The 27,688-nt window shown below is 37.1% G+C and overlaps 1 protein-coding gene across 1 annotated transcript in view; it reads left to right on the top strand.

The window, feature by feature from the left end:
* Nucleotides 1-27,688, top strand: part of SAMHD1 (SAM and HD domain containing deoxynucleoside triphosphate triphosphohydrolase 1) — a 54,380-nt gene that overhangs the window by 16,621 nt on the left and 10,071 nt on the right. Inside the window, exons 4-13 of the mRNA XM_043884395.1 lie at nucleotides 2,178-2,338; nucleotides 6,590-6,705; nucleotides 8,771-8,841; nucleotides 14,079-14,237; nucleotides 14,691-14,791; nucleotides 15,175-15,283; nucleotides 16,098-16,189; nucleotides 17,737-17,852; nucleotides 23,759-23,895; nucleotides 24,679-24,774. Coding sequence (XP_043740330.1) covers nucleotides 2,178-2,338; nucleotides 6,590-6,705; nucleotides 8,771-8,841; nucleotides 14,079-14,237; nucleotides 14,691-14,791; nucleotides 15,175-15,283; nucleotides 16,098-16,189; nucleotides 17,737-17,852; nucleotides 23,759-23,895; nucleotides 24,679-24,774 — 1,158 coding nt within the window. The remainder of the gene's footprint in view (nucleotides 1-2,177; nucleotides 2,339-6,589; nucleotides 6,706-8,770; nucleotides 8,842-14,078; nucleotides 14,238-14,690; nucleotides 14,792-15,174; nucleotides 15,284-16,097; nucleotides 16,190-17,736; nucleotides 17,853-23,758; nucleotides 23,896-24,678; nucleotides 24,775-27,688) is intronic.

Genomic DNA, 27,688 nt, shown 5'->3' with positions numbered 1-27,688 from the left:
TATAATGAAATTCCCATAGACTATTAGCTGACTTTTCAACAGAAACTCTGCAGGCCATAAGGGAGTGGTAGAGTATATTTAAAGTGCTGAAGGGAAGAACTTAAAACCAAGAACCTACCTGGCAAGTTCTCAGTAAGAATTGATAGATCAAGATAAAAGCTAAAAAAAGTTCATTACCACCAAACCAGCTTTCAAGAAATGCTAAAGGCACTTATGAAAGGAAAAAGCCCATTGGTAAAGGCAAATATACAGTGAAGGTATTCAAATGACCACGTACAAAGCTAGTTAAAAGACAAAAAGCAGAATTATCTATATCTGTAGTAAGTAGTGAAGGGATACTCAAAACAAAAAGATGTAAAATATAATACCAGAAACAGTACTCAAGGGGGACTTCCCTGGTGGTCCAGTGGTTAAGAATCTGCCTTGTAGTGCAGGAAACTTGGGTTTTATCCCTGGTTGTTGGTCCTTTAATGGACCGGAACCTGGTGGTCTGAAGTCCACGATAAGAAAGTAAGAGAGAGAAAGAAGAGGCTAATATCCCCTGGGTTACGCAGCCGGCTTCCGCACTCCAGGGAATCAGCCAGAAATAGAGAGAGAGAGAGAGAAAGAAAGAAAGAAAGACACGGGGACCAAAGCTCTGATGGAGCAAAGGTGTTTTAATCAACATGGCGTGGGCATATATACTGTCTTACATTGTAGTTATTCTCAGCAAAGATAAAGATTAAAATTCCAGACTTACAAAACATAAGAAGATCCCTATCAAAGAGAGAGTTGCAAACAATCACCTTTTACCATATGGTTCATAAGAAGGAAGAGGGTACTTATCACCGTAATGAGAAATGCCTGGATTCCTCAGCCTTGGGAAAGGCGTGCCTCCTCCTCTTCAGGCGTCCCTGAATATTCAGGAATTATTAAGGGCCAGAGGGCTCCTGACAGATCCAAAACAGCACACAGGAAGCCTCTTGTTAAATGCTTCCTGACACCTGGTCAGAGAATTAAAGATCCCACGTGCCACGGAGCATCGAGGCCTGCGTGCCATAACTACATGACCCTTTGCACCACAACTTGAGTCTGTGCACCGCAATGGAAGATTCCACATGATGCAGTAAAGATCTTGTGTTCCTCAACTAAGGCTCAAGGCAATCAAGTAAATAAATATTTTTAAAAAACAGTACTAATGGCTAAAGGGGAATAAATAGAAGTTTGTTAAAATTCATTTGAAATGAAGAGATCAGCAACTTAAAATAATCATGTGTGTGGGTGGGTATATATGAGTTTGAGCAAGTTCCAGAAGATGGTGAAGGACAAGGAAGCCTAGCATGCTGTAGTCCATGGGGTGGCAAAGAGTCAGACATGACAGAGTGACCAAACAACCAACATGTATATATATATACACACACAGACATTTATAAATATATTGCTATATATAAACCTCCCAGTAAGCACAAACTAAAAATCTATAATAGATACACACACACAAAAAGAAAGGAATCCAAACATAACATTAAAGATGATCATCAAATCACAAGGGAAGAGGACAAAAGAAGAAAGGATCAAAAACTACAAAAACAATCCCTAAACAATGAACAAAATGGCAATAAGTACATACCTATCAATAATTATTTTACATGTAAATGGACTAAATGCTCCAATCAAAAGACATGAAGTGGATGAATGAGTACGAGAACAAGACCCACATATAGACTGCCAAAAGACTCACTTCAGATCTAAAGAAACACAGACTGAAAGTGAAGGAATGAAAAAGTGTTTCATGCAAATGGAAATCAAAAGAAAGCCGGGGTAACAAAGCCAAGTAGTAGATTAGTCCTGTATTCAAGTTAAACACACTCACTTAACACACTCATTCAGATCATATAAGCCATTAGACTCACTAAAGGCTGATGAAATAATATACGTAACAGAAAGGTTGAAATCTTTATGCTTCTGTTACTAGAATCCATTAAGAAGTAAAGTGTACCCAAGTCCAATACACTTGATCTGTCTGGTAGTGATTCGTAAATAAAGTTAAGATTTTCATACCTTGTCATTTCCCATAGTATTATTCTTTCTTGAAAGCAAATAGCTTTAACTTCACACCATAGGTTGGAATGAGTGGACAAAAATTTTAGATGGTGTAATGTATTGTTGCTCACATTAATTTAAACATAATTTTCTAGGTGATTAATGATCCTATCCATGGCCACATTGAATTTCACCCTCTCCTCATCCGAATCATCGACACACCTCAATTTCAGCGCCTGCGATACATCAAGCAGTTGGGAGGCGGTTACTATGTTTTCCCAGGAGCGTCACACAATCGATTTGAGCACAGTCTAGGGTAAGAAGCCTCCCTGGTGACTCAGGTGGTAAAGCGTCTGCCTGCAACTCAGGAGACCCGGGTTCCATCCCCAGGTCAGGAAGATCCCCTGGAGAAGCAAATGGCAACCCACTCCAGTACTCTTGCCTGGAAAATTCCATGGATGGAGGAGCCTGGTAGGCTACAGTCCATGGGTTTGCAAAGACATGACTGAGCGACTTCACTTTCACTTTAGGGTGAGAAGAATGCAATGCGATAAAAGTTATGTGATTAATTTACATTTTTTTAAAAAAGTTATGTGAATGTAGTTTCTCCCTCTCTTTCTCTCCAGATATCTTATTGTATAAATCTAATGCCTTTTTCATCTTTTTTTTTTTTCCTTTTTCATCTTAACTAAGCACTTAGCACACATCATAGCTGTGGCTTTCACAGTTTGAGGTGTATCATTGAAACTAGCACAAATTTCTTTTTCCTTCTTCACAGTTTCACAGATCTGTTCTTATGAGAGATCTTAGCAACCTCAGCATAACAATTTTTTTCTATATTTATTGAGTTGAGAATTTTGACCTTTTTGCTCACTTACAATGGACATGAGTTTGAATAAACTCCAGGAGTTGGTGATGGACAGAGAAGCCTGGAGTGCTGCAGTCCATGGGGTCGCAAAGAGTTGGACACAACTGAGCAACCGAACTGAACTACTCACTCACAGGAAGCACTTCTAGGCTTCTCTTTGGCACATCTGAATCACTAGATTTACTACTCTTGCACTTTAGGGCAAAATAAGGGTTACTTGAACATAAGCACTGTGAAACATTGATAATCAGTCTGATAATTGTGCTGGTTACTAAGTGGCTAATGTGTGGGATACGCTGGACAAAAGAGTCACTCATGACCCGCTCATGATGAAGCAGAAAAGTAGATTTCATCATGCTACTCAGAATGGACTGATTTTAAAACTTATGAAATGTGTATTTCTGGAACTTTCCATCTAATATTTTCAGACTATGGGTGACTACTGGTAACTGAAATGAGAAAAATGAAACCAATGATAAGAGAAAACTGCTGCGTTACTTTGGTTTTGTTTATTTGTTTAGAAGCATTTTTAATTAGCCACAACACAAGCATCTACTCAAATCTTTATTCATCAATAAATACTTATTGGAAAATTGTTCAGTTCCGTCCCTCAGTCGTGTCCCGACTCTTTGCGATCCCATAGACTGCAGCACACCAGGCTTCCCTGTCCATCAGCAACTCCCCGAGCCTGCTCAAACTCATGTCCATCGAGTCAGTGATGCCATCCAAACATCTCTTCCTCTGTCGTCCACTTCTCCTCCTGCCTTCAATCTTTCCCAGCATCAGGGTCTTTTCCAGTGAGTCAGTTGTTTGCATCAGGTGGCCAAAGTATTGTTAGAAAAATTGTTAGACCATACCAAACTGATAAGGTAGCAACTGTCTCTATTCTTGTGGAGCTCAAAGTTTAGCGGACAAGAAAGATTCATTTAGGAAGTACTTTCAAAAAAAAGGAAGTACTTTCAGGTGGAAATGTTAAAAGTGTATTTAACATTTGTTGGGCACCATATCTTCAATCTATGTTGTAAACATTACAATTCCAGAAGTTTGCTTTTAAAAAAAATGGGATAAAATAAACAATATAAAATTTACCTTCCTAACCATTTTTAAGTTTACAGTTCAATAATGTTAAGTATGTCCACATTATTGTGCAACCAATCTCCAAAACATTTTCATCAATTGAAACTCTATACCATTGAGTAGCAAGTTCCCATTTCTCTTCTCCCCAGTCCCTCAGTAACCACTATTCTACTTTATGTTCTGGTGAATTTGACCATTCTAGGTGCCTCATTACAGCTTCCCAGGTGGCACAGTGGTAAAGAATCCACTTGCCAATGCAGGAGATGCAAGAAACTTGGTTTTGATCCCTGAATCGGGAAGATTCCCTGAAATATGAAATGGCAACCCACTGCAGTACTTTTTGCCTGGAGAATATCATGGACAGAGGAGCCTGGCGGGCTACAGTCATATAAGTGATTTCGTAGCATATTTGTCATTCTGTAATTGGCTTATTTCACTTAGCATAATTTCCCTAAGTCACTCATGATGGAGCTTGTGTCAGAATGTCCTTACTTTGCTCAGTTAAAAACTGCTGATAGGTTACCCTAAGTGATAGACACTGGGAAATTTTTATTATGTATGCACAGAATTTGTACTTACAAGTACTTGCTTAATTGAGAATTAACTCTTATCCTAAAATTGGCCAAAATGGGGTTCTTTTGACATTCCAAAATTAATTTTTTTTCATGTGCAGCTAGAAAAAGCCAACTTGATAAAACATCTTTTCAAAATTCTGAACCTAAAGAAACAGAAGTCTTTCTGGGAGCATTTGCATTTCTCTTCCTGTATCTTAAAGATATGAAAGTTCTACCTGATCTTAGGCAACCCCCCAACCCCACTGTGTTCTGTGATCTTGGTTTCTGCTACCTGAAAGTGACTCACATGGTATACATTTGGCAAGTAGTCAGATAGACTGGGAAGTCTATTTGTCTGACTGTGGCAACTCTCAGGAAAATTTGTTATAAAGGATCTTTTTCATCTTAACCTTCATTACATCCTCCTATACACCAAAGGACTTTACTCTCTTAGGCTGTTTTGGGACATAAATTTCTAAATCTTATGAAGGCTGCATGCTTTGCACTCTCTTGTGGGGACGCCTCTTGCATTTTATTGGCTTGAGTCACTGTTAAGATACTACTTGTCAATGACCAGACAATGGATCCTTAAAGGTGGAGAAACTTGGTAAATTGGTAAATTTTTTTAGAGAGCTTTCTTTATAAAGAGCTGTTTTATTGTTACCTATGAAAAAAATTAGAAGATGGATAGTATATAAAATAGCTATGCCGTCAGTTTAGAACAGACAAAAATAAACAAATTTGGGAAGCCTTATTTTTGTAGTGTCTACTTAGGGTTCCCTGACAGATGCTAATAAAAACATTAGGTTAATTAATGTTAATTAGATTGATTAATAGAGAAAAAAGCTGAGAGGAAAGTGAAGAGACTTCTTCCCAAGAAGGTGAAAATTTTAAAGGAATTTGTCCCAACAGGATAAAAATCTTTAATTTTATTAAGAAATTAGATATTTAAAATGGATGTTAATAGGATTAAAAGAAAGGTTTTGATACAACAATGTGTAAGGTTGGATGGGCCATGGGAACCTTCTGTTGGTGCCCAATATTAAAGGGCCCCAAACAAGTCCATTCTTTTTAACCTCAGTTTAGTATATATATATGTAAATATACTTAAATATATGTTTAAAATATTTATTTATATATTTAGAAGGCTGGAAGAAAATTACACTGAGATACCTGATCAATAATTGTTTGGGACAACAGTTAAGCCAATTAATTAAGCTAAAGGTATTTTTTAAAAAAGACCTGAGTCCCTTAATTAACCCCCTCCCTGGAGACCCCAGAGCCTTTTATATAAAAATAGATAAAATGACCAGAGGATAAAAAGGAAAGTTTCTAGAACCCCTTGTAAGACCATAGCTTGTTGATGGTGTACTAATAAATGCTAAAGTTAATGGTGTAAGAGTTGATAGGATTGAGATGACAGTTTATAAAAATAGGTGTATTTAAGTGGGTTTAATATGTTTACATCTCTTTTTCCTAACTATATTGTGTGTAGACATTATGTCTCCCTGGGGAATGCTTCTCCTCCCTGGTATTATAAGACAGAATATAGAAATCCACCCCTCAGAAAATATTAAATATACAAAAAATTCCAAAACAACACAATAGGATTACCTGAACTTACACAATATAATGTAAAAGTAAGGGCTAATATTCATAAGCTAATAATAATCAAAGTAAAGAAAACATAGTTGGGGAAATCAGTCTTTTAATATTATTCAGGCAGCAGACTAGTTCTTTGGGGAATTAAAATCAACTCTCTCTGTCTTGCACATCTCTACAAATCAGAAATATATAACAGCCTATAAGGACCAGAAATGTAATACCAGCTATTACAGAAATGTAATACAGCCTACAAGCTCAGTCAGGTAGACTCTCTGAAACAAAAAGAGAAAAAGAGGGCTTTTTACACTCAAACTGCTAAGAAGGGTCCATAACCCATAGTCTGATTCACAGCCTTCTTAGAGATTTATCATGGACAAATACACATCTTAACAGTCACTCATCTTTCAAACAGAAAAATAACCTTTTCTTTTTTGTTTGTGTTTTGTTCCTTCCTGCTCCGCAGTGTGGGGTATCTAGCAGGATGTCTAGTTCGTGAACTGAGTGAAAAACAACCAGAGTTGCAGATAAGTGAACGAGATATCCTCTGTGTTCAGATCGCTGGTCTTTGTCATGATCTTGGTAAGCAGTTCAAAGAGCCAGAGTTCTAGTGTAAATTCACGTGTCACCTCTCTTTGAAATACAACTAAGAGCAATATGAAAGTTGTGTTATAATTCTTCAGTTAACATTAATGTAAATTTGCCATTGCTTCTTCCTAGAATGGTTCTTAAGCCCAAAGCATTGCTTTCTTTTCTTTTTTTTAAGAGTCTTTCAATGAATTTCAAAGAATTCAATGAATTTCAATGAATTTCCCACGTTGTACCCTTCATTGCAGGTTATATGAAAGGACGTTCTAATAGCGATTTTTTTCTTCCTACTGTGTGTTGGAATGTTGTGGATTTGATTTTTCCTTTATCTTTGCTGAATAGAATTGCTGTTTCCCTTCAGTTACTTTGTGAAATATCTTCTTCGCACACCTAGAATACATAATCTGCTCTAGCAGATTAACAACAGATTTAGAGAACCCCTTGTGACCTATACTCACAACCTCAGTCTTGGGCCACTTAAATCCAAGTAAAATAAATAAATAAATCCAAGTAAAAGAATATCATCTTTCTCCAGAGACAAAGAGAAAAAAGAATGTTCTCTTTTATCACAGGAGTTTTTTCTTCTATCCTTATAATTTATTCCTACTTACTGGAGTAATCTATGGATTTCCCAGGCAGCGCAGTGGTAAAGAATCTGCCTGCTAATGCAGGAGATGCAAGAGACATGGGTTCGATCCCTGGGTCAGGAAGATCCCCTGGTGTCGGAAATGGCAACCCACTCCAATTTTCTTGCCTGAAAAATTCCATGGACAGGGGAGCCTGGCTACAGTCCATGGGGTAACAAAGAGTCAGACACTGAGCACACACACACACATTGAAGGATCCTAAGAGTTTGCATGTGCCCTCAGTGCAGAGAAAGGGAGGTTTTTGTGTTTCAGTAGTCAGATAATTGAAGGCATAGGGCAGTCTTTTCAGCACGTTCCCTTGGAGATTTCAGTAGGACCAGTATCAGCCTTTGATCGTTAATTTAAGATTCAGTATTTTGAGAGGGAGCTTTTGGGAATCTTTTACCAATCCCCAGGAGTCTAAACTCTGCAATAACAAGCCTTTATTTACGTACTGAAACATGCAAAAAAGGCCTGGGGCTGGTCCAAGTGAGCTCCCTCTCCCATCTAACAAGGAAGTGTAGGGGGGATTTGTTCCAGGATCCCCTCCAGATACAGAAAAAAAAAACAAACCCAAAAGCCCAATGCTCAAGTCCCTTATATAAAATTTGTATATAACCCATACACATCCTCTCCTGTGTATAGAGAATTAAATCAATTAATCTAGAATTAAATCAATTCTAGATTACAGATAATACCAATAATATATAAATAACTGCCAGCAAGCTTGGCAAATTCAAGTTTTGCTTTTTGGAACTGCCTGAAATTTTTTTTTTCCCCCAAATATTTTCTGTCCAAGGTTGACTGAATCTGTGAATGCAGAGGGCCAAGTTTAACTCCTTCAGAAATTCTGATGATTCCAGATTTGTGCCTCAGGAAAGCTTCATGTTGATGTCGTGGAATGTTAAGGTCACTTATGAATAAGATGAAGTAGTGATCTCCACTTTTGATTGCCCATATCATCAATAAAAACAAAGATAAGCCCTGACATGTGTATATTTATTCTAAAATAAATTACATACATTATAAAATTTACATAAAAAGGGATGTTTTTAAAGGTTCAGAGTAATAAAGTTCTAATGATTTCCTGACCCTTGTAGATTGTGTTAAAACTGCTTTTCTAACACTACCAATATGTAATCTAAAGAAGCCAAAAGTTTTTGTCGTTAGCATTCCTTTAGTTACACAGAAACTGTCCTTTCATTAAGTTTATGTAAACTCCGGTGACTCAGAGACCCCCTCAGTGGAGAATTAACATTCTTGTATTGTTCTGCTTCCTGTTCTCTTGTTTTAGAAAATAGGAAGGAACAATTTGTTCCTTTTTGTGATTATTTATAAATTATTAATTTCCATTGATATTCACATTTAACTAAAAAAATTTCTTTTCCACCAATTTACAGTTTTCCTGTTCTAATGCAGCTTTTGTTTTTAAGGTCATGGGCCATTTTCTCATATGTTTGATGGAAGATTTATTCCACTTGCTCGACCAGGGATGAAATGGACGGTATGTATCCATATATTCAATATTTAGTAAAATAAAGACTAAGCAGTGACTACTGTGTTATAGTATACTTATGTTACAGTTTTTCAGGGTGTTGCTTTCATTTGATCCTCACAGCAGTCTCTAAGGAGGAAATCATTATCTCCATTTTTGTAAGTGTAAAGGAACTCGAAACTTAGACGTGTACTGATGCACTAAAAACCACAAAGCCTGTGAAATGATAGAGCCAGCATTAGAAAACCAGGTTTCCTAGCAGCTAGTTTAATGCTCTTTCTACTCTGTCATACTATATAAAATAAAAAATCAAAAGGCTGACTCTGGTTTTGATTCATTTTGTGTGACCATAAAGTAAGGAATACCAACTAAGTTCTTTGTATAATTACAGATTTGCAGGTAGCTAACCCATTTTTCTTCTGGAGAAGGAAATGGCAACCCACTCCAGTACTCTCGCCTGGAAAATCCCATGGACGGAGGAGCCCGGTAGGCTACAGTCCGTAGGGTCGCAAAGAGTCGGACACAACTGAGCAACTTCACTTCATTTCAACCCATTTTTCTGGAATCAGTTTTTGAGAAGTAAAGTTAGGTCATCTTCCATTGTTGGCTGCACTATATTTGGAACAGAAGAAGATATCAATACATACTGAACACTTCTTACATGTCAACCACTATTTATTCTCTCATTTTTAGAAAGGTATAATTCATCTTAAGTATGTTGTCCAGATCTTCATTGTACAGTTCAGTGAGTTTTGATAAGTGTATTCATCCATGCAGCCACTACTGAAGTTGAGATGTGCAATATTTTCATCTTCCTGGAAAATTCCTGTGTGACCCTTCCTAGTCAGTTCCTACTCTCCCCATCATCATCACCTTCTAATTTTTATAAAAAGATTTGTTTTGCCTGTTTCTAGACTTGATATAAATAGAATACTATAATAGGTACTGTTTTGTCCTGTTTGTATTCATGCAGTATATTGTTTGTCCCTATTCATTGCTGAGGTAATAACCCATTGTATGAATAAGTCACTATTTGTTTATCTTTTCTCCTTTTGTAGAATTTGGGTTGTTTTCAGTTTGGGGCTGTTACAAATAAGGATGTTGTACATGTTACTATACACGATTTTTGTGGAAAATATTTTCATTTGTCTTAGGTTCATTTCTCCTTACCTAGTAGTAGAATTGCTGGGTCATCAAGTAGATGCATATTTAACTTTATGAGAAATTACGAGACCTTCCCCATTTTACTGCCAGCAATATGAGAGTGCCTCTTCTGCCATGGCCTTACCAACTTTTAGATTTTTAGGTTATTCTTTCTATTGAGTGTGAAATAGTCTCTTGTGGGATTTTCTCTTTCTTTTGGCACTCTCTGTGGTGTGTTAACTTGCATTTCCTGTACTTTGTCACTGATAAATCTTCTTTTGTAAAGAGATTTTCCATTTACCCATTAAAAAAAATTTGAATATTTACCTTTTAGTTATCAATTTGAATAAATATATATATAGTCAGATACATGTATTATGGATATTTTTTCTCCCGTCTCTGACTTACCAATTACCAATTGATTTCTTTAAGATTTTTGTTTTTAATGTGGACCACTTTTAAAGTCTTTATTGAATTTGTTATAATATTGTTTCCATTTCATGGATTTGGGGGTTTTTTTAAATTTGTTTTTTGGCCACAAAGCCTGTGGGATCTTAGCTCTCTGATTAGGAATTGAGCCCACATACCTTGCACAGGAAGGGAGTTTTAACCACTGTACTGCCAGGAAAGTCTTAGTTCATTTCTTTAATAAAGGTGGCTTTTGAGAAAGAAAATTTAAAATTTTGATGAGGTATTCTGGTTCTTCCACCTAGTAAAAAGGATAGTTTCTTTCCAGTTCTGCTGCCCTAGGGCCTCCCTCAGGCTAAAAGCCATAAAAGAATTGGAATGTTGCCCACAACAATAAAGAACTGGAATGTTTAGTTCCCTATAACTCTGCCTGCTTTTGGTGGTAATCCAATACCTTCAGGAAGTTCAGTTCAGTTCCGTTTAGTTGCTCAGTCGTGTCCTACTCTTTGCGACCCCATGGACTGTGCCAGGCCTCCCTGTCCATCACCAACTCCCAGAGTTTACTCAAACTCATGTCCATTGAGTCGGTGATGCCATCCAATCATCTCATCCTCTGTCGTTCCCCCTTCTCCAGCTTTCAAACTTTCCCAGCATCAGGGTCTTTTCAAATGAGTCAGCTCTTTGCATCAGGTGGCCAAAGTATTGGAGTTTCAGCTTCAGCATCAGTCCTTCCAATGAACATTCAGGACTGATTTGCTTTAGGATAGACTGGTTGGGTCTCCTTGCTGTCCAAGGGACTCTCAAGAGTCTTCTCCAACACCACAGTTCAAAAGCATCGATTCTTTGGGGCTCAGCTTTCTTTTTTTTTTTGGGGGGGGGGGGCTCAGCTTTCTTTATAGTCCAACTTGTTGCAGGAAGGGGGACCCCTCCCAGGGCCGGAAACTGGGCTCTTGTCCAACACTCAGAAATGAATTGTCGAGGAGACACATGTGCTGACAAAGCAAAAGATTTTATTAGGAAAGGGCACCTGGGTGGAGAGCAGGAGGGTAAGGGAGCCCAGGAGAACAGCTCTGCCACATGGCTCACAGTCAAGGGTTTTATGGTGATGGGATTAGTTTCTGGGTTGTCCTTAGCCAATCATTCTGACTCAGAGTCCTTCCTGGTGGTGCACACCTTGTTCAGCCAAGATGGATGCCAGAGAGAAGGATTCTGGGAGGTGGTCAGACCTGTAGTGTCTCCTTTTGACCTTTCCTGAACTCTTCCGGTTAGTGGTGGCTTATTAGTTCTATGTTCCTTAACAGGACCTCCTGTCTTAAAACAACTCATGCAAATGGTTACTATGGTGCCTGGCCAGGGTGGGCGGTTTCAATCAGTGTGCTTCCCCTAACAAAATCTCACATCCATACCTGACTACTGGAAAAACTATAGCTTTGACTGGACGGACCTTTGTTGACTAAGTAATGTGTCTGCTTTTTAATATGCTGTCTAGGTTGGTCAGGAAGTTATCCAGAGTTAATAGTTGTTTTCCAGCAGGGTCAATTTAAATAGGATCTACTTAGCCATTCCCAAGTCTTCTTCTTTAAATATTTTGCCTTTCACCTGTAAGTCCTTACCTCATGGGAACTTATTTCTCTGCATATGCATGGTAGAAATCTGATTTCTTTTTTAATATAGATAATTATTTATTGAATTGTCCCACTGATCTACACTCAAATGCTCTACACTGTCCCCACTGATTCTATAATACCAACCCCAACATTTTTTGAACTTTATGTATATGATGAATCTTCCTGGATTCTATTCCATTCCACACATTCATAGTTGTCACTACTTTATAGGAAGTCTTGATAGTTGGTAGGACAGCTGTCCACATCTTGTTCTTTTATTAGGTATCTTTGGCCTTTTGTTCTTCTATTACAAATGTTGTAATTTTCTCCATAAAGATTTTATACATCTTTTGTTGTGTCTACTCCTAAGTTGTGTATAATTTTAGTCATTATTGTCTGTGCTATCTTTGTGAAACTTAAAGTTTTCTGTGTGTATAAATTTTTTTCTGATCCATTTTAAAGTATGTTGTAGGAATGCTCCTTTAATCCTATATGCATCAGTGAGTATTTCCTAAAAATAAGAACATTCTCTTACATAACCTCAGTACATTTATCAAAATCAGGAAATTAATATTGATACAATACTATTATCTAACTTACAGACTTTCAGATTTCATCAGCTATCCATAGAAAAGCGGGAAGAAAACCTTTTTTGGTCCTGATTCATCCATACGTTACACTTGGTTGTCATTTCTCATTAAGTTTCTTTTGATCTACAACAAATCTTCAATCCTGTCTTTCAAGGCCTTGTCATCTTTTGAAGTATACAAGCAAATTATTTTGTGGAATGTTCCTCAATTTGAGTTTTGGTTTTCGGTTTTCTCATACTGTCAGACTATCTATTTTTGGCAAAGTGCCACATAGTGACCTTAGTGTGTTCCATCAGAGGCACATGAAGTCTAAAGCCATTACTGGTAGTATTAACTGAAATCACTTGATTAAGGCAATGACTGCCAAATTTCCCCACTACGAACTTACTCTTTTTCCTCTATATAATTAGTATGTACCTTGATTCAGTTAAAAATAAAAAATATATATAGGACCATTCAGGGTTGTGTTTTCATCTTTCTTGAGTTTGTTTTTGCTAAGAACTATGATGATATGTCTTCCCTGGTGGCTCAGAGGTTAAAGCATCTGCCTCGAATGCGGGAGACCTGGGTTCGATCCCTGGGTCAGGAAGATCCCCTGGAGAAGGAAATGGCAACCCACTCCAGTATTCTTGCCTGGAGAGTCCCATGGACGGAGGAGCCTGGTAGGCTACAGTTCACCGGTCGCAAAGAGTCGGACACAACTGAATGACTTCACTTTATGATAGAGCAGTTCTTAGCAAAGATCTGTCCTATCACAGTTCTTAGAAAAACAAAGGCCCTCCAGGGGGCCATTTGATCGTTATAACAATTACAAATGAGTGACCAGAGACAATGAGTAAAATGAGTCTATAGTTTGAGATTCCAGCCCAGATCTTGACTTCAGATCTCTGGAACACCCGCCACCTTTTTTTTTTTTTTTTTTTGCTTCCAAGTTTGGAATTACCCCTTTTCACCACTAGATGGAAATGCTAATAGAACTTGTAGCTTCACAAATTCCAAAGCTGACAATACTGTAGAACTAAATTTTATAGTAATATTCATTAAAATGGTATTCTACTGCGAATTTCCTGGCAGTCCAGTGATTAGGACTTGGCACTTGCACTGCCAGGGCCTGTGTTTGATCTCTGGTCAGGTAACTAAGATTCTGCAAACCATGAAGCTCACCAAAAACAAACAAACAAAAAGGTATTCTATCCTTATAATCTGGTAATATTCAGTTGTGCTCTATAATACATATGTATTATAAATGATTATATCTCATTAAATATATTTAAGAAATAATGATGCACCTGGATTGTAAAGTTTTGTAGACTGGTAAAATATAGACAAATTTGACAGATTTTTTAAAATATCTGTAAGACTGTAGTTGAAAAAATAGATCATTAACATGCATTAGAACTTTATCTCTGAATTACCAGGGAGCCAAGAGTAATTTGAATAATCAGGGGTCCCTGATGGACTAGAGTCTGTAACAGACCATACTGCTGACTTTTCCTAGCATGAACAGGGCTCAGTTATGATGTTTGAGCACCTCATCAATTCTAACGGGCTCCAAGATGTCATGAAAAGCTATGGTCTCATCCCTGAAGAAGATATTTCGTTTATCAAGGAACAAATTACAGGACCACCTGCATCACCCATCAAAGATTCTTCAAAGGTAAGTTTGTGTACAATCTGATTTGAACTGACTGGTTCTTTTCATCAAGTCTTTTCTTGGTTCCTTCAGATCTTTATTTGAAGGGGTGACATTTTGCTATTTTAGGAGACTAAATGATAAAATATGTGATACATTTCTACTGTTTAGTTGAAAAAAAAAGGCTTATATAGTTCTTCCAGCTCTTAACTGAGTTCTTTAGAAGTTATCCCCCCAATTAAAATACACATATTAATATTTTTAATGAATATGTATGCAGAATTTTATATATAAGCCTAAAGTAACTTAGTTCTGAAAATAGGTGTCTTGTTTTAATTAGGAAAAAGAACTTCCCTTTGTGTTTTTTAGTCTAATATCTAATATCTGTTTATAATTTTCAGGTTAATATACTTGCTTTGCTTATAAATAGATTTATCTCCTGTTCTATAACTTTCAGTGGGTTTTCTTCTCTTCCAGTGGCTCTATAAAGGGCGTCCTAAAGAAAAAAGCTTCCTTTATGAGATAGTGGCCAATAAAAGAAATGGCATTGATGTGGACAAATGGGATTATTTTGCCAGGTATGCACTGAATACTTCAGAAAAATTGATTAAAAATCTTGTATACTTTAAATTGCAGAGAAATGCATTTTCACAGAAATCAAGATGTTATTTTTGTATACTATATCACTTAGACAACTGTGTTTCATTTGCTGTAATCAGTTTTTAAAAGTCAGATGGAAAAAGCAACTGAAGTCCTAGAAAATAGAAATGTAATTTTAAACTATCCAATAAAGCTGGAGGAGGAAGGGGAAAAAAAAATCTTGTATACTTTAAATAGATACAATTTTTATTTAAGTAAATAAGCAAGCAAAATAAAACCCGTATATAACTTTAGTATTGATATTTAAGGTATGGTTTCATTTGCTGAAAAATTTCATCTCTCTGCTTGGGAATCTCTCCAGGGACTGCCATCATCTTGGAATCCAAAATAGCTTTGATTACAAGCGCTTTATTAAGTTTGCCCGTGTCTGTGAAGTAGATAATATGAAGCATATTTGTACTAGAGAAAAGGTAAGCTATGTCAGAGGACAACAAGGAAGGTGTGATTCTTAGCCTGAAGTCTAGAAATAGCCTTTCAATAATTTGGAAAAATCACTACCTGGTAAATTGTCTATCTCTTTACTTCATGCTTAGCATTTGTAAGTATTTTCAAGCTCTTTTCACTTCTCCTGTATGGTCTATTGTCTACAGTAGACATTTACTGAGTCTTGTTCTCAGCACTGTTTTAAGTGGTTTAGAGGATTAACCCAATCTTCACAATCATGTAAGATTGATACTATTATTTTCCCATTTAACAGATAAGCAAGTTGAAGCACAAAGAAGGCATACAGTTAATGGCAGAACTGGAGTTTCAATCTAGAAGTTTGGCTTGAGTCTTGTCCTTAATCACTATATTGTGTGTTTCATGGTAGTTATAATCCTATAATCATTAGTTCCCTGCTAGTTTAGTCATATTACTAAAGAATATAACAGTACTATACTATACAAAGTCTTTCTTTTGAGAATGAAGACTAGAAGAATAATAATACCTAATTTCTAGAATTATTGGGAAATTTAAAAAATATATTTAAGATGCCTAAAACAGAATGCATCACAGAGTTACGATGCTCAGTAGATTTTGGTTTACTAAGAATAAAAGTTGCAGATTAGTAGTATTATGAGTCTTCCTTGCTCTTTTTTGGGAGTCTCAGGGGGTTTGATGAATTTTACCTGTGTCCAGTCTTCTTTTATGCCACCATCCCTTTTTCTTGACTTATATGCTTGTCTACTAACAAGGGAACCTAATCTGATCTCACCTTAATGTTTGTTTCACCTCTTTCTGCAGGAGGTTGGAAACCTGTATGACATGTTCTATACACGCAACTGTTTGCACCGCAGAGCTTATCAACACAAAGTTGGCAACATCATTGATACAATGTAAGAAATTTGATTGTTATTTCCCTATAAAATTTTCTATGATGTTTTACTAGAGTAGCATACTTGGGTCAAGTTGAGATTTCTAAACAAATTCAAGTAAAGTTTAAGTGAACAAATTGAAAATGGTTCCCTTAAGCAAAACAAAAACTAGCATAAAATGAATTTAGAGGTGAGGAGGTGAATGTTAAAGAGGACAGACTCAAGCAGAAGAGGGGGTTTAGGCTAGGCAGGAAGGGGACACCCTAGGATGGCTTAGATCTCCACACACGTAGTCACTTAGGTGCCAGATATTAATCATCAAGGTGAGAAATGAGATGTGGATAATTGATGCTCTGAAATTAATGACAAAATTGAATTTTGAAAATTAATGTCTCTCCCTACCCTGTCAATTATCAACATTTGTAGAAAACAATAAAACCTACAGGAATTTTGGGCTTTCCTTGTAGCTCAGTCAGTGAAGAATCTGCCTGCAGTGCAGGATATCCACATTCAATTCCTGGGTCAGGAAGATCCTCTAGAGAAGGAAATGGCAACCCACTCCAGTATTCTTGCCTGGAGAATCTCATGGACAGAGGAGCCTGGCAGGTGACAGTCCATGGGGTTGCAAGAGTCAGACACAGCTGAGTGACTAAACCACCACTACAGGAATTTTACTTCTCCCTGATCCAGTCAGAACCAAAGCAGAAAAGTACAACCAGGTCTCTAAGTGACTCAGAGACCCTGTGAGGAATTTCCAAAAGTGGGGTATGAGTCAAGTTACTTCTGTGACCCTAAAATAGTTTTAAATGGATCTCTTTTAAGCTTTTACTGTTTTTTCAGTAAAAACCTTTTGTCATGAACAGACTAGTTTGAATCCTTTCTCCTATTTGTATAGCTGTTATTTTGGTAAGAGGTTTTTTTGGTTTGTTTGTTTTCAATGCAGAGACTCAGATCTAGGAACAAAGTCTGGTACTACTTCTTCCTAACTTGACTAAATGAAAATTACTTAATTTCTATGTCTATATAATTGAGGCTGATTACACCTGTGTTACTGATAGAAAGATTAAATAAATGATGTATCTAAAGCTTTGTAGTAATGCCTGGAGCACAGTAAATATGGTAGTCCACAAATCATTGTGGACTTACTTAGCATGGTTGAGATGCAGTTGTCTTTTTTTTTTTTTAATTGTAAGTTGCAGGTGTACAATATAGTGATTCACAATTTTTAAAGATTATCTTCCATTATAGCTATTATAAAATATTGACTACATTCCCCATTGTACGGTGTATCTTTGTAGCTTATTTTATACCTAGTAGTTTATACCTCTTACTCCCTCACCTGCCCCCTTCCCTCTGCCTACTGATCACCACTAGTTTGTTCTCCATAAGTCTGGGAAGCAATTGCCTTTAGAACATTGTGTCTCAAGATTTTGTTTCCTTTTTTTTTTAATTTTTTTATATAAGATTTTGTTTCTTAAAAGTAGAGAGGTTTCCTAAATTTTATACAAAGCATAAAGCAAATATTCAAATTTACTCATAAACATAAATGTTTATAAAATGATCTTTAGGATTACAGATGCCTTCCTCAAAGCAGATCCTTACATAGAGATAATAGGTTCTAGAGGAAATAAGTATCGCATTTCTACAGCAATTGATGACATGGAAGCCTTCACTAAGCTGACAGGTAAGAAGTAGAAGGTAACATAGATGGTCCATCTCAGAAACCATGTAAACTTTCCCTGGATTGCAGATGGGTTATTTTCCAAACATTCCAATGTATTGTATATTACTGGATTTGAGTTTTATCTCTGCTTTGCACTCACAAGGTAACCTTGATAAAGTGATTTAACCTCTCTGAACCTTGTTTCCTCATCTGTAGAGTGGGAGTAATGATACCGAGCGTGTGGTTTAGTTGTGACGCTACACTGAAGCACATAGCACTTGGAACAGTACTTGGCACACAAGTGCTGTGCTGTGCTTAGTTGCTCAGTCTTGTCGGACTCTTTGTGGCCCCATGGACTGTAGCCTGCCAGGCTCCTCTGTCCACGGCGATTCTCCAGGCAGGAATACTAGAGTGGGTTGCCATGCCCTCCTCCAGAGGCTCTTCCCAACCCAGGGATTAAACCCAGGTCTCCGACGTTCCAGGCAGATTCTTTACTGACTGATCCACCAGGGAAGTCCAAGAATACTGGAGGGGGTAGCCTATGCCTTCTCCAGGGGATCTTCCTGACCCAGGAGTCTAACTGGGGTCTCCTGCATTGCAGGTGGATTCTTTACCAGCTGAGCTACCAGTGTAGCCTAAGTGCTCAATATTAATTATTTTTAACTTCTAATACAATTGGGCTTCCCTGGTGGCTCAGCTGGTAAAGAATCCTCCTGCAATGTGGGAGATCTGGGTTTGATCCCTGGGTTGGGAAGATCCCCTGGAGAAGGGACCAGAATTCCTGGCCTGCAGAATTCCGTGGTCTGTATAGTCCATGGGGACGCAGAGTGGGACATGACTGAGCAACTTACACTTTTATAATACATAATTACACTTTCATAATACCAGACCAGTACCAAAAAGCTGACTTGCCCATTTAACATAATTTTCGTTGCAAAACAGGATGCCAAAGACATTTCTGTGCAGTTCGGCAGAAACAAACTCTGCAACTTAGTGTGGGCAGGAAGAGGGGTGAGGTGTCACAACTGATTCTTTAATGTGGGTAAGATCAGTAAAGCAAAAGATAGAAACCAAACAGTATATACCAGTTAAGAGTTCTTAGTTGCAAATCCTGAAACTGACTCTGCTTAACTAAAAACAAAGTGATAGAATCAGTGAGAAGGCTGGAGTTTCTGAAATGAGAGAATGGCAGAAGCTGAGTGGCCTCACACACAACCAAGATCAGCTTCCTGTTCCATCACTACTAAATTTTTTTTATACATGGTATAGGCAGTTATATGGGCTTCCTTAGTGGCTCAGATGGTAAAGAATCTGCCTGCAATGCCGGAGACCTGGGTTTAATCCCTAGGTTGGGAAGATACCCTCAAGAAGGGAATGGCTACCCACTCCAGTATTCTTGCCTGGAGAATTCCATGGACAGAGGAGCCTAGTGGGCTACAGTCCATGGGATGGAGAGGAGTCAGACATCACTGAGCAACTAACACTTTGACTTTCAGGCAATTAATAGAGTCCCCATTACACTTGTAACTTTTTGGGTACTTTCCAATCATACCTAAAGGACAGGTTAGAAGTGAAATGGTGATTCTGTGTATCAAATGTCTGTACACTGAGAATACTGTGTCCATCAATATTTGCAGTTTATAATGTGACAAGTGAGTTTACTTTTTTCTTGTTAATTCATCTGGGTTGGATTGATGACAGAGTTACTTATAGGGGATAATGTATTTGAATTGTTTCTGTGTTTTGTTTTAATAATACCTTAGTAGGTACACTAGTTTTCCATTGCTATGTGGCTGGAAATGGAAAAAAGATTATAAGAGAATTTAAGCAACCTGCAGATAGTTATTTTTAAACTTTTGCTCATATTGAAGCAAATGATGCTGTATTTTTAAAAATCATCTTCAGTCTTCCTGAGAGACCAATCCTAACCATTTATCCTATAACAGTATGTTACATTTAAATTATCTTTTCAGTTTAAAACAAAAATGAATTTTGGATTTTATACACTTTTGGGTTAACTGACAAACTGTTAAATATTGTACATCTTAATGAGGTCATAACTGCACATGACTGTATGTAGCTCTTGCTCACCATGAACACGGTGACTAGAACACTGAAACTGGCTTTTACCCTGTTCAGTGAGATGAATTCACTGATCACTTGCTTGGATATTGTCACAATGCCAAAAATCCCAAAAAAGAAATTAGGTCACATTTTTATGCTTTAACTGTCAGAATATAGGAGAATAAGCATACTGCCTTTCCACTTTAGTCATTTGAGCCAGGAATCATCTTACTTTTCTTGCATGTTATTTTGAGCAGTCATATGATCCTTATTGTCCTTAATGACAACACAACCTTGAAGGAATAGGATCACGTGAGCCTTCCTTTCTTTTGTTGCAATTCTAAAAGCAACTCATCTTTATTTTGAAAATCTTCACTTCTTATTTTTAAATTTTTTAGAATTTTTTTTCATGTTTTAGGGACAAGTGTTGAAAATATACAGCAATGTTAAAAGAATTTTACAGTTAAAACCTATATATAGAACCTAAATTCTACCATTTACCAGACTTGCTTTATCACATATTTATTACTTACCATCCCTCTATCCATTTATTAATCTATCTAAAGCTTGATATATTTGAAAGTAAATTTCAGACATCAGTATACCCTAATTCCTGCAGCATGCAGATTAACTAAAGTTCAGTAACTGTTATAGATTTTTTTCTTTTTATGCAAAATTACATGCAATTTGTATGTTTATAAAAATTGTAAGGTTAACATTTGCTGGACAAATGCAGGACACAGAACATTATCTTCTCCTTAGAAAGTTCCTTTATGCTCCATCCCAGTCAATACCTGTTCCCACCTCATCTCTAGAAGCAACCACTATTACCTGTCCTAGAGTTTTATATCAGTGGAATCATACAGTATATATTCTTCTGCATAAGGCTTCTTTCACTTAGCATTGAGATTTATCCAGATTGCATGTATCAGTAATTCATTCCCTTTTATTGCTGAGTAGTAGTCCATTGTATGAATATGCCACTGTTTCTTATTCTGTTCTCTCTGTTTCCTAAATTCCTATTTCTGATGGATGTTTCAGCTTATCTGGATGAAACTATCGTAAGCATTGCAAATGTTATGACCACTGTCTTAGGTAGTCATTTTCTTACCTTGGTCTTTATTCTGCAATATTCCTAAGCAATAGATGGACCTTATCCCTTCCTTTCCTTCTCTTGCAAGACCTTACCTTCAAATCCCTTAATTAAATTGGGGCCTTAGAATGTTAAATTCAAAAGAACCTTAGAGATTATCTACTTAAAACTCCTCAGATGAGGAAACTAAGGCCAAATGAAGGAAAGCAACTTATCCTAATAAATGGCAAACCTGAGCTCAAATCAAGTCTTCTGACTCCGAAGTTGAATGTTGTTTACACTCTTTTAGTGTACTTTAATCATTAAGTTTAATAGACAAGCAGCTTCCCTTTACTTTTGTACATGACTACTTTCTGAAAACATGTATGTGGAACAAATAGAACTCTCGTACATGGCCAATGGGAATGCGGATGGTACAGCCACTTGGAAAAATTTGAGCATTTTCTTTTTTTTTGAGCATTTTCTTTTTTTTTTTTTTTGAGCATTTTCTTTTAAACATATATGTATCCTGTGACCCATTAATCCCTCTTCTGCCCACTCAGCCAATGAAAACGTCAGTCCACCCCAAAACCTGTACCTGGTAGAATAAGATGAAAGGCATAAGAAGAGTATCAGTCAGGTTCTTTGGGGTTCGAAGGAAGAAGGAATTACATCTCTGATTTGGATGCACTGGGGAAGGTTTCATAATTAGGCACTTTTTGAGATGAACCTCAGAAATTAGATAGGCCTTCAGGAAGTGAGATTCTGTCATGGGGGAAAGCATTTCCCTAATTTAGCTGGGAATAGGGTAGATTAAAGCATGGATTAGAAAAGTGTGGTCTTATTATATTAAAATTGTTTTGTTTTTCAAACTGAGTGTAATATGTAAAGAAATAATGAAAACCAGACTTCCCTGGTGGTTCAGTGGTTAAGAATCCTCCTGCCAATGTAGGGGCCACAGGTTCCATACCTGGTCCGGCAGGATTCTCCGTGCTGTGGGGCAACTAAGTCCATGCGCCACAGCTATTGAAGCCCATGGGCATTAGAGCCCTTGCTCTGCAACAAGAGAAGCCACCACAGGAGAAGCCCAAACACCACAGCTAGAGAGTAGCCCCTACTCGCCGCAACTAGAGAAAGCCCGTGCACAGCAAAAAAGACCCAGCACAGTGAAAAATAAATAAAATGAACATGTTTTTTAAAAATGTTTTTTAAAAACATTACTGAGAGGGTAAGGAATCTGTTAACCATGGATTAAGAGGGAAGAACATACATATACGTGTAGGTGACATGAATGACATAGGCTGCTAATATTTTGCCAAGAAAGGGCATTTTAATAAAATTCACTTTGCAAAATGCAATGGTTGATTCAATCAAGGATAATGAATGAATGCTAAACCACTGGTTGAAAACTTACTGGGATAATCAGAGCCTCTGAAAATATCACCTTGCAGAAAGATTCATTTATAACAGAGAAAAACCTGGGGATTATTGCCCTAACCAACTTTTGGAACTTGTTAACAAAGCCAATTATGTGACACATGATGTGATGCACTGAGCCAAGCTCTTGTAGTGCTCTTAGATGTTATAACACTTGTATAATGTTCTTCATAAGTGTTTTCCTTGAATGTAGTGGTGAAGAAACAGCAAACAAGTTCAGTCTGGACATTTTACAAAATGACTATGTGAACTTTTCTAAATTGTCAACATCATGAAAGAAGTTGGAATTACCTAGTTCTAGTTGGGAGGAGCCTAGAAAACAACAACTAATGTCATCCATAATCCTTGATTGGTATCTCCATCCAGCAACAAAAATTTGTAAATTGCATTATTGCAACAATTAAACAAATTCAAGTACAGATTGTATGTTAGATATCTTTATATCATTGTTAAATTTCTTAACATGATTGTGATTAAGTTAGAGAATGTTCTTGTTCTTGGGAGGTATATGCTTAAATATTTAGGAGTCAAGGATCTTGATGTCTGTAAGTTTCAAATGTTTCCTCAAAAATTTATATGTGCACACTACAGAGAGCGTTTGCATCTGTCGAAACAAAACAGTTTATAAATTTTGGTGAAGGGTATTTTATTTTGAAATTTCTGAAATAAAAAGTTTGAAGAAAAAGGAAGAAGGAAATTAAGCTGCCTTCTATCATCATGGAATGAAACCTTTAAAAGCTTTTTTTTTTTTTTTGACTGTGCCTTTCTTTGCAGGATCTTAGTTCCCCTACCAGGGATCGAACCCAAGCCCCAGCAGTGAAAGTACTGAGTCCTAACTACTGTACCTTCAGGGAACTCCCTTAAAAACTTTTTATTAAGGAAATTTACATCACTTAGCTTCATGATTTAGCTGCAATAATTAGCATGGCAGTTTTATTTCATCCCTTCACCCCATCAGACCCTGGGCCATTTTGAAGCAGATCTCAGACATAATTTTGTAATTCCTTAAGTTTCATTCTCTTAAAAAAAAAAAAGCAATAAACTAATATACTTTTGTACCCCAAACTCAGTCTCAAGTCATCATCTCCAGTGCAGTCTTATCTCATCTCTCCCCTTTCCCACTCATTAGGTTATCCGGAAACAAATCCAAGACACTGATTGGAGCACTTTTTACAAAAGTTTTTTTACATCTTTATAATCATAGTGTATGTACATTTGTAAACCTCTGCTTGAAATCATTTCAGAAGTACAGCAATGTATGAGTCTCTTTAAATCTTGGGGGGTTTTTTTGTTTTTTTTTTGTTTATTTTTTATTTTTTATTTTAATATAACTGAAATTTCATCAAATTGGCAGATAACATTTTTCTGGAGATCTTATACTCCACTGATCCCAGATTGGATGCTGCACGAACAATTTTAAAGAAAATTGAATCCCGTAATCTATACAAGTTTGTGGGTGAGACTCAGCCCAAGAAACAAAGAATTCAAAAGGTAAGTTGAAAAGTCCTCTGTCCCCACAACAGGAAACCATTCCCATCACAATACCACAGCTGTATAATAAGCCCTTTATATTAATATGTTCTCATTGAATCTTCACATCAGTCTCTTGAGACCTATCTTGCAGACAGACTGAGGCTTGGGAAAGATTAAATAACTTGCCTACAGAAGCACACTAAGTGAGCTAGGATTCAAAGTCAAGCCTTATTTATTCCAAACCTTTACTTTCTCAACTCGGAAGTGAGAGAGGGCCTCAAATTTTGTCTAGATCCAAAGACCAGAAAATGAATGTAATGGAAAAGGGGCCTCATAATAAGGCCTCTGCATGAGCTTCTTTGAGACTTTAAGGACCTGCTTTTTAACTACTTCCTTCTTTCACAGTTTATCACTTTCTCCCAGACAGTGCTTGCCTGCCTTCCTTAGTTCAGTCATTAGTTCTCTCTCCTGCTTGTTGAAGGGTCTTATCTTTGTCAAAAAACCTGTAACACAAGCTATGCTGATAACCACACCCTGCTACACAATACTTCCTTAGGTCACACTTTACTACTTCTTGTTTTACTAATAGGTTAATGCCTCATTTCTTTCAATGTGAAATTCTGTTATGAAAATCACACTATTGTGATTTGATTAAAAGGTAGCATGGGTATAATTTGTTAGGGAAATCTCTATCTACATTTCTTGGTAAAGTGCCATTTTTAGAGAAGAACCCTGTTCGTGGCACAAACACTGTAGGATGAAGAACTGGAGTTCTAACATGAGGAGCCTTGTCTTTTCCAGGAAGACTACGAACACCTTCCGGAAGAGGTCGCCAGTGCTAAACCCAGTGATGTACAGCTAGAAGCTGAACTGAAGGCTGAAGACGTGATAGTGGATGTAAGTAGTTAGCTCAATAACATGCTACACAAAGAATTTATTTAAGGTAAAGCATCACTACCACCCCTGTTATAACAGTAGTACCTACCTGGTCATTATAGAAAATCTGGAAAATACAGAAAAAAGATGGATAGAAGAGAATCACCTATGATATCACAGAAGAAACTAACATTAGGCAGATTTTTAAAATGACAGCCAACTCCAGTATTCTTGCCTGGGAAATTCCATGGATAGAGGGGCCTGGCAGGCTGGGCTAACAGTCCGTGGGGTCGCAAAAGAGTCGGGCACAACTGGGGGACTAAACAACAATGAACAAAATTTTCTTTGACATATTTTTATGTCAATATTGTCAATATTTTTATGTAATTGTGGTCATGTTATTAATAGAGCATTGTATATAGTGATTTTTGAATGTTTTCTTGATCAAAAAAGTAATTGTTGTTGTTCAGTTGCTCAGTCGTGACCCCATGAACTGCAGCATGCCAGGCTTCCCCGTCCTTCCCTATCTCCCAGGGCTTGCTCAAACTCACGTCCATTGAGTTGGTGATGCAATCCAACCATCTTGTCTTCTGTTGTCCCCTTCTCCTCCTGCCTTCAATCTTTCCCAGCATCAGGGCCTTTTCTAATGAGTGGGCTCTTCACATCAGGGGGTCCACTGGAGAAGGGAATGGCAAACCACTTCAGCATTCTTGCCTTAAGAACTGTATGAAAAGGCAAAAAGATATGACACTGAAAATTGAACTCCCCAGGTTGGTAGGTGCCCAATATGCTACTGGAGAAGAGCAGAGATATAACTTCAGAAGGAATAAGAGGCTTAGTCAAAGTGGAAACAACGCCCAGTTATGGATGTGTCTGGTGGTGAAAGTAAAGTCCAATGCTGTAAAGAACAATATTGCATAGGAATGTGGAATGTTAGGACCATGAATCAAAGTAAATTGGAAGTGGTCAAACAGGAGATGACAAGAGTGAACATCGACATTTTAGGAATCAGTGGACTAAAATGGATGAATTTAATTCAGAGGACCATTATATATACTACTGTGGGCAAGAATCCCTTAGAAGAAATGGAGTAGTCCTCATAGTCAACAAAAGAGTCTGAAAAGCAGTACTTGGGTGCAATCTCAAAAACAACAGAATGATCTCAGTTTGTTTCCAAGGCAAACCATTCAATTTTACAGTAATCTAAGTCTATGCCCCAACCATTAATGCCAAAGAAGCTGAATTTGAACAGTTCTATGAAGATCTACAAGACCTTCTAGAACTAACACCAGAAAAAGATGTCCTTTTCATCATAGGGGACTGGAATGCAAAAACAGGAAGATACCTGGGGTAATAGGCAGTTTGGTTTTGGAGTACAAAATGAAGCAGGGCAAAGGCTAACAGAGTTTTGCCAAGAAAACACACCGGTCATAGCAAACACCCTCTACCAATAACACAAGAGATGACTCTACACATGAACATTACCAGACGGTCAATACCCAGATCAGATTGATTATCCTCTTTGCAGCCGAAGATGGAGAAGCTCTATACGATCAGCAAAAACAAGACCAGGAGCTGACTGTGGCTCAGATCATGAACTCCTTATTGCAAAATTCAGATTTCAACTGAATAAAGTAGGGAAAACAACTAGGCCAAGGTATGTAAAAAAAAAAAGTAATACATACCAATAATTTTTTAATAGCACACACACACAAAGGAAAAAGTTAAGACTTTTTGACTCCTATTTTCATAGAGAATGTAGTGTCTTCTTATATCCTATGAGAATGCCGAATGACTTTCTAACATTTTCTTCTGTTCTCTCATAAGAAATTCTTTTCAGAGTTCTACTCCTGAAATCTCAGGACAGTCTTCCCTGTGTACTTTTTCCATAAGCCTCTCAATTCTTATCTTCTTGCTGACGCATCTTTGAGTGAAGGGCAATCTTTCTATAACCATTCTTTGCCCTTGAACCCCCTTTCTATTTCCTTGGCTATATGTTCAAGTGCCTTAGATCAGCAGATCAGGCTTCAGGTTCCTGTTTCATTAGGTGAAGTTCCATCAGAATAAAGGGATCTCACATCCTGACTTCCTGAGGCTCTGAAAGACTTCCCTCTCCGAAATGTTACCCCTGGGTTTGCACGTGTCTGTCCTTGCCCTCAGGGCAGAGCATTGCTCCTAGTAGTCCCCCACTTCCCAGTTCATCTCCATCCAGGTGGCCTCATGCATTGAAGATGACATACACATGGCCAGTAGACATGAAAAGAAGTTTAACTTTCTTATTAACCTGTAGGCAAATTGATACAATGAGTTTTTTGATTCTCAGATATATAAGATAAAAAAATTTTTTTAAGATTTTGTGATAATAAAAATACGTGGTAATGGAAGTATAAATTGACACAAAAGATCAAACTTGGGTCAGTTTTAACTGACCTGGCAATTTCAGTCTGGAGGTTTGTCCTAAGGAGATAATCAGTTTTGCACAAAAACACAAATATATTTATTGTGGCATTATTATAGTGTGAAATTTGAGGGAAAGTGTATATGTCAGTGTAATAATGCAAGCATTAAAAGTTGTTTTTAACATGGAAAGATGTTTATAATAAGTGCAAAAAGTACATACAGAATTATTTTATTTTTGCATCTTTAAATTTATATACACGTGTGTATACAGTGAACACACTGAAAAATCATGGATATATTAACATTATTTCTATCTGGGTGGTAGAATTGCAGGTGACACTTTCTTATAGTGAGTGTGGTATAAGAGTTTTATAATCAGAAAAAATAACTATCCATTTTAAGATGGGTAAAGCCCTTCTATATTCTGAGAAAGCAAGTAAAATTGCTAGCTACATGTCTTATCATGTATTCGCATTCCACTTTTAGTTTTACGGTGTGATAAATTTATGTGGTCTATTTTACTATGCGTGACTCC

Source organism: Cervus elaphus, chromosome 23, assembly GCF_910594005.1.
Source record: "Cervus elaphus chromosome 23, mCerEla1.1, whole genome shotgun sequence".
In the NCBI taxonomy this organism is placed as follows: domain Eukaryota; kingdom Metazoa; phylum Chordata; class Mammalia; order Artiodactyla; family Cervidae; genus Cervus; species Cervus elaphus.
The sequence above is the reverse complement of the archived record's forward strand: the minus strand, read 5'-3'. Positions and strand labels throughout refer to the sequence as shown.